Source organism: Sinocyclocheilus anshuiensis, unplaced genomic scaffold (assembly GCF_001515605.1).
Source record: "Sinocyclocheilus anshuiensis isolate Anshui unplaced genomic scaffold, SAMN03320099.WGS_v1.1 scaffold1102, whole genome shotgun sequence".
Classification (NCBI taxonomy): Eukaryota; Metazoa; Chordata; class Actinopteri; order Cypriniformes; family Cyprinidae; genus Sinocyclocheilus; species Sinocyclocheilus anshuiensis.
The window spans coordinates 413,070-424,465 of record NW_015539924.1 but is presented as its reverse complement, the minus strand read 5'-3'; the positions used below and the strand labels follow the sequence as shown (position 1 = coordinate 424,465).

The 11,396-nt window shown below is 37.0% G+C and overlaps 2 protein-coding genes across 3 annotated transcripts in view; both read left to right on the top strand.

Annotated features, from left to right (window-relative positions):
• The window catches only part of parvaa (parvin, alpha a), a 13,754-nt gene extending 13,301 nt beyond the window's left edge, over positions 1 to 453 (top strand). The window contains exon 13 of the mRNA XM_016483705.1: positions 210 to 453. Within this exon, the coding sequence (XP_016339191.1) occupies positions 210 to 286 (77 nt within the window). The 3' untranslated portion in view covers positions 287 to 453. The remainder of the gene's footprint in view (positions 1 to 209) is intronic.
• A 4,725-nt stretch (positions 454 to 5,178) lies between these two features.
• The window catches only part of LOC107686637 (transcriptional enhancer factor TEF-1-like), a 47,530-nt gene continuing 41,312 nt past the window's right edge, over positions 5,179 to 11,396 (top strand). For both annotated transcript variants that reach the window (XM_016483701.1, XM_016483702.1), the window contains exons 1-2: positions 5,179 to 5,320; positions 5,653 to 5,754. The gene's annotated coding sequence lies outside the window, so the exon portion shown is untranslated. The remainder of the gene's footprint in view (positions 5,321 to 5,652; positions 5,755 to 11,396) is intronic.

Here is an 11,396-nt window from a genome sequence, read left to right as displayed (position 1 = left end):
AGATCTTGAGGAGTCAGGTACATTATTTAGCATTGCATAAATCCACGTCATGCTTTAAATCAATCCAAACAAGTACTGCAACTGAAGAAACTGTGCTCTGTATCTGCGTTTCAGCTGCTCAAGAGTTCTTCAGGCCAAGACAGTTGTAACTCTATGAAAGCTATTGCAAAATTAATAATCCTTTTTTTTTTTTTTCTATTTTGTTCCAGATATTGTGAATTGTGACCTAAAATCGACACTCCGAGTCCTTTACAATCTTTTCACCAGGTACAGACATGTGGAATGAGCTAAAACGGGAAATATGTCTGTGGACCGCTATTTCCAGTTTTAATGAGGCTGACAGACAAAACATGCTGTTAATTGTTGTGGAGTATTGTACAATACCCTTATATGACTAATAATTGTGTCTTAAGTCTTTTTTCTTGTCATCTAGATGGATGTAAAAACACTAAAGAAAATAACACTATGCATAGAAACGTTTTTTTCATCCTTAGATGAAGCGTCAAAGGCATAACTTCGCCTTTTACCTGTGGAAATGCAATTAGCAGTATAATCGGTTTGAAACATATTAATCCTGAAGTGCCTAAACAGACATATGAGAGAAAATACCCAGCTCGCAGCCTTGCACTACACATTATATCACATAGAACACTATATTATCTTGCTTCACAGTATCAGCTCTCTTACAAAGTCAAGCCTAGCAGCTGCGTTAGATTTAAGGCAGCTGTGGATGTTTGACCAAATAATTAGTTTAGTTGTAATGACTTGCTGTTTCACTGGATATCTTCATTTTTGAAGGCTGAGTATTGATTTCTGTGCTAATGTTTTTATAACTGTCTGCACTTGCGTAGCTTATCTGAATCAACCAAAAATGTGCTGTTGTCACACAAATCTGGCGCAGTTTGTTGTTTTGAAGAACTCTGAAACCCGATAGTAATTAATTTATTTTCTTACATCTTAAGACACGGTGACTTGGATCACTATTGGGGAAAAAAGTTGTATTTAAACTGAAAGATGAATTTAAATAGCAGTAGTGCAACTTTTATGTTTGTGGAAATTATAAAAATACTTTTTGTACCATTTTGATGCAATTTCATTGCAGTAGAGTCATTTGTAAAATTCAATGTCCATGTTTTATCTCCACCTGAAAAATGTTACAAAGTCTACATTAAACGTGGATGATCATCTAGCCCATTGTGATTGTCAGTTTTTATCTTTCCATTCCATTTCCTCGCTCTCTGCCGAGCCAAAGGCTGCGTTCTTGAGTGCTGTACTTTAAGTCGTCTTGTCACTGATAGACTCCATTCACTCACTGGAACAGATGCTTACGGCGTTCAAAATACTGCAGGGATGACCAGCAGACGTGGGCTCTCTTTGTCCTTACTTAAGTGGAAGGCTGTTTGGGGGTAATTTAGTTCCATTCAAACCCGTCCGCATCCACATGGGGAACCGCTGCTTGAAAAATCGCTTTAACATTCTTATTGGATTTTTCAAAATGGCAGCAAAACAAAATGATGGTCTAATTTTGATCTCTTAAACAATTTGACTCCATACACTAACGTGCTTGAGCTTCGTAGATGGTTTTGTCCTTTATAACCGCCAGTAAATACCAAAGACATTCTGATATGGAACATCTTGAATTGAGACACTCTCAGAACAAATACTGTTGGTTTAAACAGAAGAGAAATACACTCAACTTGTATAGATTTTTTTTTTTTTTAACTAGTTTCATTCTTCCATTTTCCAGAAAATTACTTTTCTACCTGAAGCACTGAAATTCTTGTGCCTGGTTTGCTATAGAAAATGTCATATCTTTATGTATTATAGTACGATTTTGCATTTTCTAAAGAAAATGTGTCCAGCACAACTCACCACAACAGTTCTGTGTATAGTCTGATATGCTAGTTCCTTTTTTAATGCAGGTCTTATCACCAGTTTATTAAAAAATGGTAAGTCTAAACACTGAGAAAATTACATTTGCAGTCACATTAGCAAAATTTGGTCCATTTTCCACTGTCAATAGCATAAAGTTGCATAAAGCATCATTCACACAGTTTTGCCATAATGCGAATTTCCAGATTGTGTTGATTCGTATTGAAATGACTAGATTTCATCTTCTGAACAACCTTAATATTACACTTCTCCACATCAAACCATGTGATTTTTGGGATATCACTTGTTACATACATACAGTAATATGTTTCACTATACGTAGCTCTGTTTGTTTAAAATATTGGAAGAGAACATTACAAATGGAACATTATATAACATTATGCAATTTTCACATATTATGACTTCCTGTTATCACAAAAGCAGGTGATTTGTGTAATCTGAGGGGGAAATTACAGAAAGGACACCTGGGTAATTGACTGACCTGTGCGTAATGTCCTGAATTGCAGTGTTGCCACCATTAGATTGCAATTATTTTGTCTTTCTTTGTAACATTTGCTCTTTCTCTCTTAATCTAGATTTTTTTTCTTTAGTTCTCTCACGCCTCTCTCTTCATCGTTCTCACTTTTTTTGTTTCCCTAATCATCACTCTTACTAACATGCTTTAAGAGTGCTTGTATTTTTAAAGGTTAAGAATGACAAAGGTGATGAAGGAGGAACAGAGACCTCAAAAGTGAATTATAGGTTCGGGGATCCTTCTGAATTTGGATTTCGGAGCCCCATCCATCTTTGTCAGTGTCACTTGATGGGTCGGACCCTTAGTGTGTGGATTTTCAAAGTTACAGTGGCTTGAAATTCAACTGAACATCAAAGGTAGAAGAGCATTCATCCTGAACATCAAACATGCCTCCGAGGGCTCCATTTATAAAACATTCACAGGAAAGACATGACATCCAATCTGCTAAAGAGCATTTATACTCATTTTGACTATAGTTGATTCATACACGCATTTAAATCAAATCTGAACGTCGTAACTAAGAACAATTCATGTTCTGTTTGACCCATGTGCTCCTTTCTCAGTGAATATCATTCTCGGGAAGAGAAACGCTCAAGGTGTTCCTCACTGTTTCCTTTTCGTGTTGTTTTTTTGATTGCGTCCCTATAGAATGTGAGAACAACATTCTGCTAATGGCAGGCTCAGGCACGCTGGCTTGCTCTCACGGGGTAACAGTAACAAGTTAACAAGCTGCTTCATTGCTTGTTCTCCAGATCCAATTATATGACCATTTAATTACACCCCTTCATCTCGCTCCTGCTCTCTCCTTCTGTAAAACACATTGATTTTCAAGGATTTTCACGTTTACCCTTTTTGTTTGCCATTACTGTGAAATGTGTTTGCTGGATGTATTTGTCATGTTTCAATTTTTACTCCATTAACAAGTGCTGTTTTTGATGAGAGCAATGTTTGTTTTTTTTCCCTAACCTTCAAAATCAAGCCTCTTTATTTTAGTGTTATTTACACTTATGTTAAATTATCAATTAATTCATTTATAAAAATCAGTAAAATTGTGAAGACACACACACTGGTTTCCATTTTCTATGGGGACATTCCATAGATTAAATGGTTTTTACTTTCTGCTATTTTAGATTGAATAATAATAATAATAATAACCTGTATGATTTATAGTCTGTTTCCTCATAGGGACCAAAGAAAATGTCCCCACAAGGACAAAATTTACTATGTTACTATCCTTAATGTAGGGAATGACTGTGAGGTACACACGTCATCACATATAACCGTTTTTTTCTCTCGGCAGTTTAATTACCATCTGTATAAGAACAGTTTTACTACAAATACTAAAGGTTAAACTATAGTTGGTGTAGCAATACCATAGTTTATTTGGTGGTTGCCATGGATTAACTAAATTAACAATTTTTTGGTAGTAAAACCATGTTTGGTTAATTTTCGTAAGGGATAGGCTATCCTTCTGATTAGGCTATTGTGGGCTTTCTGTTTCGATGTTATGTAGAAACAGTCAAAGCATTTCTTTAACAACAGATTTTGTCTGTTTTTACCACAAGATGGCAATGGTATGATTGAGTATTCTGTTATCAGCTTTAACAACCCTTGTGTGCAAGCTTTTCTAGTGGAAATTTTGTGTAATATATCTTTACACAATGTAGACTAATGTAATGTAGGCAAAATACATCCGCGTAAACTTTATTGAAATTAATCCAAATGTAACAAGAAGCCTGAGTGACTTACTTTCGGACATTATTTTAAGGTGTGTGTGTGTGCCTGTTTTTCTATTCTGGTGGGGACTTAAACCTGAATACACCTAAATTGTGGTCCCCACGGGTACAAAAGCATATAAATCATACAGAATTAAGTTTTTTTGAAAATCTAAAAATGCAGAAAGTTTCCTGTGAGGGGTAGGTTTAGGTGTAGGGCAATAGAAAATACAGTTCGTACAGTATAAAAACCATTACGCATATGGAGAGTCCCCACAAGGATAGCTGACCAGACGTGTGTGTGAGAGAGAGAGAGAGAGAGAGAGAGAGAGAGAGAGAGAGAGAGAGAGACGTCATCGCCTATCTTAGGCGGGAATGTAGCGATTTATTGGCTTTGACAAAACAAAAGGTTTTAGAAACATAAGTCTGCTTCTTCACATGACATTGTCGACATTATAAATACGTGAACTTCTCCCCAATTATTTTACTTTAAGTGTTATATCTTTAATCAAGATCTTCTTCATTTCCATGCACTGACACGTTTTAGTGATGACTGTAAGAAAAAATGACATTTGAGTGCTCTGAAGTACATATCGTTTTATTAGTTAGTTAGTAACCTACTTTCGAGTCTGAAGGTGACATTTTGGTTGGGAAAATGTGTAATATTGACTCATACGACTAAAATGGGTATTGTTGTTGTTGTTGTAGAGCTCGATGACAGTTATGCCACCAATTGAAAAAATGTTGGGAAAACCTAAGATGAAGAAATGCTCTTGTAAAAATCGTTTCGTGGATTATGAATTGATTGAATAAACGATTCAGTGACGTTTCGCCACTTGCTGGCGCCACGATGTGACTTCAGAAGGCCACTGTACGAATCGCTTTAGTGAAGAGATTCAAAAGATTCGACTCGCTGATGAATCAAAAATCCTCGCTGCTTCAGTCACACGCTCAGCGGCAGCCCCTCCCCCCGCCTATGAGTTCTGCGAGTGACGTCACTCCGCCCCCAACGCAAACTCAGTTCTTCGCGTTCATTTCATTCTTGCCCTCATTCCGCGCATACTTCACATCGTTGTTAGATACGCAGAATAGTCGCGCTCTCGCGCTCCGACGAGAAGAAAAAAAGTGCTCAGCTGGAAATAAACCAGAGCGTGCGCTCGATCCTATTGCTCCGCATCAGACACATTAAAAGCCTGAGGTACGTTTGCGCCTTATTGTACTAAGTTGTCAGAAGCGATGCGAAGTTATAGACTCTATTTAGGTTCTCTGTAAAATTGCTTTGTAGTGTAAAAATGGTGTGTTTTATTTTTACTGCTAGTTTAGCTAACACTTTATGTGTGGACTCTTATGTATTATAGATTAATACGTAAATATTAAGAGAACAGTGGTTGTAGTTTTTCCCCCCGTTTTTAAAAATGACAAGGCAGAAATAAGCAGCCTTTCACGATGAAAAGCGAAAGAACAAATCCAAAATACACTGTGCCAAAAGAGGCAGTTAAATAAAATGATTAATGTTTTCATTTTTTGTAGACTGTGCAAACATCCGCAGAGATTTTCATCACTTGTGGAGGTTCAGAAAACACTTTTTCCTTCGATCCGTGCCAGCCAGTTTACCACGTTCTCGTTGTAACAGTAAGTTCATATTTACTTTAATAGTAAACCTCGCGCTGTGATTCATGTTTCTGGCATGACTGAATCAGTGTCATAGATTTCTGGTTATTAGCGTGACCTCAGTGACTTGTGGATGTTTAGTCGCTTATTTGGTCGGGCTAAAACCCCGCTCCCGTCTGCTTTCCTGAAAAACGCCAGTTTTGTGTACATAAATAAAGGATTAGGGAGAAAGTCCATGGTCCAGCCCCTGTTAATAATTAATCTGGACGTTTGAAAGCCCTCAGACTAAAATTAGTGCCTGGTCTGAGACTGTCTCAAAACCTAGTGTGCTGCCTACCTAGACAGCATTTTGGGGCATCATTTGTCATATTTTGGGACACACTCTGTGCCATTTGTCATGTTTAACTACTAAAAGAGGGTGAAATATGCGTTTATTGCGGTTTTCCAATATAGTAAGACTGCGTTTTTGTTCAATTTAAAGTATGTATCTGACATGTAATAGATATCAACAAGATAGAGAAAATTGTAAGCGTTAAACTAACTGGCTGGACTTGGAGGGCTTAATTTTGTGCAACGTGTTTTTCGGCATTGTGAATAGTTTTATAAATGAGTGTACACTTTTATTTAAAAGCCTTATACTGTAGTATAGTAGGCTACTTTAGAGTAAGACGAATTAGTAGTTTTTTGTTTCTTTTTTTGTTGTTTGTTGTTCCCCCTCTCCCACTACTGTCTGACAGTGGTTTGTTGTCTCAGATGAGATCGACCCCCTTCACTATTGTGTTGCTTTTTTGACTTGCCAGTCTATTTGACTTATGTAAACGGAGTAGAGACCCTTTTAAAACTGAAACACCAATTCTCACAATCCAAAACAATGCATATCACTAATAAAAACCAGTATCTGTGACAGTTATCATCCATATAATTGAATCAAAACCTAATAAGTATCTTGAAGTGTAATAATGTATGGTCTAAAAAGTGTTCATTTTGAAACCGAAACTGACATTTATAAGCATATATGTGACATAAAAGTTTTTGTGTAACTAAAAAGTGGCCTTTAAAAATGAACTTTATGTAATTTAACCTTTCAGAAGGAGAGAACCAATTGACGCAGTTAGTTAATTTATCTGTTTTCTCTTTCTGAAATTTTGTCAGAAGAGAAAAAAATGTGCCAGATTCAGTAGACAGGGCATCCTCGGGGAGCACGGGATTGTGGGAAAATGGGGGAAGGGGCCCTTCATTGTTCCTGCTGTTATTGAAGCAGGGGCTCGTGGAGCGGCTGAATTACTCCACAAACAGTCCCGCTCCCATGCTGACATCTGGTTTGCCACTTAAGTGCACCTGTAGGCTGAAAGATGCTAAACTGTGTGTACTCATTCTGGCGCTGGGCTAATTCAGAGGAACGGCCATTTGTTTGACTGTTGCTGCAACTCACCGTCTAGCCAACTCCATTGTTATGCCAGCAACAGGCGATAGTGGTGGAGGCACCATATGGCTTGTGTGTGCCTCGATGTTATCTGGTAATTTAGCTTATCAACACCATTATGTTGCATTTTATCCTTTCTTTTACATGTCTTTTTATGCAAAGAGGGTGATTGAGTAAGTTTAGGGAGGGAGAGACTGTGTTTACATAGCCAAAGTACAATAGTTAGGCACTTGTAATTAATGTACCTTTGCTTTCAATACAATTTTAGTAGGAAATAAAGTAACATTTTCTTTAAGATTTTCATTTAAAAAAAGTATATTTCAGTATACTTTCAATATACTTTCAGTCAGACATTTGTCATCATCATAGTGAGATATTTAGATTTTCCGTAATGAAAGGTCAAAAATAATCCCTAGTTTTGTTGAGCATTGCTGTATTTTTAGAAATAAGTTCAGATATCTGAGGTGAAGATGCCAAGGATTTAAGCAATAGGTGCTTATGATCTGTATTGTATGAGGAAATATAAATTTTGCTTATCAAAGGAAGAAAATTGTGGACTTTTTTTTTTAATTTAGTGCAAAAAAGCTTTCGGCGTACACTGGCGCTAAATTTGACCAGATTACAGAATAAAGTAACATTTGTCTTGTGAGTTACATGTGTTCATTGCTGTTTCATCCTTTTCTTTTGGCATGCATAATAACAAGTCTTGTATGATAACTGGTTTGGGGAGGGGGTGGAATACGAAACCCGAAAAGATTTGTCGGAGCAAAACGCGAGAGGGGGGCCTGAAGGGGCGACAAAGGAAAATTCATATGTAATGAAATTTGGGTTGAGAGTTTGTCAGCGGAACAATGGCTCAGTGGGACTGTGTGTAGCAGGGGCACGGGTGGCCGGCTTTGTTCAGGGAACACAGGAACAATAGGGTGTCCTCTGTGGCCCGGGGCAGCGGGAGGCCCACGCCGTGCCCTGAGGTAAACTCTGTTGTCACAAAAGGACCGCTCTCTCCACACAGCCCAACGCTCCACGAGACCAAGGACAGCCAGAGAGAGACCCTTACTGGAACTCTGCCACTGACGTCAGCACGTCTGCCCCGGGATGATCGCTGGACACCCTTTTAGCTAGCTTGTAAATGTTGCTGGATTTAGCTTATGGAAAAGTTGTGACTTGAGTGAAATACACCGATTATAGACAAGTTGTTTACGAAAGAAAAAAAGGAAAAGTTTTTGAATGGATTACGAAAGAAACAAATAGATACTATAGCTATAGATAGACAAACTGTTTACTTGATTGAATTAATGTGAAAGAAATAATAAATGGATTATGGAAAAGTGTTATTTTCCCTGGAAAAACAAGATGACTGATTAATAGACATATACTGTATACAGAAATATAGACAGACAAACAGATATTTGATTGAATAAAAAAAAAAATTTTTTTGGAAAAGTTTTATCAGGAAAAAAAGTTTAGATAGATGCTCGAGTGGACTAAAGTGGAAAGAAAAAAAAAATAGAATATGGAAAAGTTTTATCATGTATGAAAAATGATAGACAAACCAATATATATACCCTAGTAAAAAAGTAATATATTTAAAATGCGTTTATTTCATACTACGTATAGTTCAAATCTTTTAACATATTTACTGACATATCGCTCAAGACTTACTGATATAAAAATTATAATTTAACTTCTTTTGGAGTACAACTTGTGCACAATGCATATTTCTTAATATTGAGCCTAAAATGTGTTTTAATGTCACTTTTGATGAGGATTGTGTGGTTAGAGAGTCGGACTTGTAACCCGAAGGTCACGGGTTCGAGTCTCAGGTCTGGCAGGGATTGTTGGTGGGGGGAGTGAATATCCAGTGCTGTCTCCACCATCAATACCACGACTGAGCTGAGACCCTTGAGCAAGGCGCCGCAGCATTAGCTGCCCACTGCTCCGGCTGTGTGTTCACGGTGTGTGTGTGCACTTGGATGGGTTAAATGCAGAGTACAAATTCCAAGTATGGGACATTGTCCTTTCCTTTTCCTTTTCCTTTTCCTTTCCAATCCAATAGTTCCACTTTAGCAAAATCAAATATACTTCAGTATGTCTTTAGTTGGACTTCAGCACTACTTCCATACAATTAAAGTGCATTAAGTACAAAATTAGTTGTTCCAATTTAACAGACTTCAAGTGTAGCAGTTTAATATAATAAAAGTACAGTTGCAGGGTATTTTTATTAAGTACATAAATATGTAAATGTATTTGTAGTATACTTAGTATGAAATAAATGTATTTTAAATACATTTTAGTACATTTTAAAGTGAAAGAAAAAAGATAAGGAGAAGTTTTATCATGTCTGTATCAGAAAAGATCTTGAAAAGGACAGTAAAAGAGACAGAAGAAAACATTTGAAATGTTCTGGGAATACACATAATAATGTTTTTATTGTGTGTGTATAGATCATGGCTTTGAGAACAGAAGAGATTTTCTTTGTGCAGGTTATTTTATTATCATAAAATCTGTTTTTCCTTTAATGTTTCCTCAGCTCAGTGGAACAACAGCTTAGGGAGAAACTCTAAATCACTAAATGAGTCACTAAATTAGTCAGTTCCTGACACAAACGCAAAGCTCGGATTTCCAGTTAAACACCTCCCGTACAGCATTAATCAGAGGTGGTCTTACAGTTTGTCTTTCCTTGATTTCATCCAGTTTACCATTTATGCAGCTGTTTAAATAGCATTTCAGTGTAGAGTTAGTACCTTGATCATAAAATACATCCTTTGTAATGATAGAATAGTGAAAAGAGACCTGCTCCTGAACAGAACTAACAAAAAACAAGGCACAAAAGCTTTCTTTTTAGGTGGTGTCCTAAATGGGTTTCAGGAGATGCCAAGAAAGGGCGAGCAATTCTGTTTTGATACAATTTGATCAGATGTACTGAGAGCTTTGAAAAGACTTTCTTCTGCGTTTATTAGAACCGTCTGTGTTCTCTGCGCGAAACCGTATCTGTGGTAAATCAGGAAGCGAGTGCGGTTCATGGCACCCTTTGGAGTAAATGTATTTGTCCCCTGCTGGACGGTCAGGAAAGGTTATAAGCAAACACTGGTCATGCTTCTCGGGAGCTCACACTTATTTGAACACGTCGTCTCTTCCATTTCCTGGAGGAGACATTGTGGGACGGCGTGGGGAGGGTGGCACCCCAGGAAGACATCGGATAATAGCGGGGTCTGACTCAGCGAAAAATAGCCTGCTTTAGAAGAATGGAGCCTGTGGAGTGATCACAGAACATGTCTGCCCCACAATACTGGGGAGGAAGCTGGTCCGCTCCTGGACTGTCTTCAAGGAAGTGTATTTTGTACATGGCCTCTGGCACTGTAGCGACTGAATTTGGACATTTATGTAGGCCATAATCTTAAATCAGTGTTCCTATAGCAACCAATTAGATTTTAGGAATGTGGAGGTGACAGATAATATCTGTGGCAGTCATGAATGTTAATTAGGTGATGTAACATTTGTTTTAATTAGGGATGCACAATATATTGTACCATATCGGTTATTGGCATAGTTTTGTTTTACTTTTTTGAAGGAATCTTTAGGGATTTATTAGAGTTTTGTTTTTTTTACTTTTTTGATATTGATATTTTATATTTAATTATGCATGATCATTTCCTTTTATTATTATTTTTAAATGGCATTAGCCGTCATCTAATCTCACTTAAAGTTACTCTTTAAAAACACAAAAAATGTAATACTGTTAAATAAAATATTTAGCTAACCACGAAATGAGTATGTTTTAATACTGTACATTAAAATGTTGTGATGCCTACATTTATTGTAGCATTTAAATGGATTGATTTTAGTGTTTTATTTTAAGTTTATTTAGACCCAATAATATACAGTTTTAATATCATCCATTTATCGGTTATCGGCAGGGCAGTATGTCTGCATTCACCTCTCTTCACTTTGTTCTGGAGTAATCTGGAAATGGTCGCGCAAAGAACATTGTACCCTATATATATATATATATATATATATATATATATCATTATTGTGATGGGGGGCCCTGCAGTAAGTCATAGATCAGGGCCCAGTGCGGTCTTAATGCGGCCCTGGTTATCGGCCGATATTAAAACTGATTTAAAAAATAATAATTTTACCGCTATACATTGTATTAATTGTTCAAGTCAAGTCAAGTCACCTTTATTTATATAGCGCTTTTAACAATACAGATTGTGTCAAAGCAACTGAACAGCAT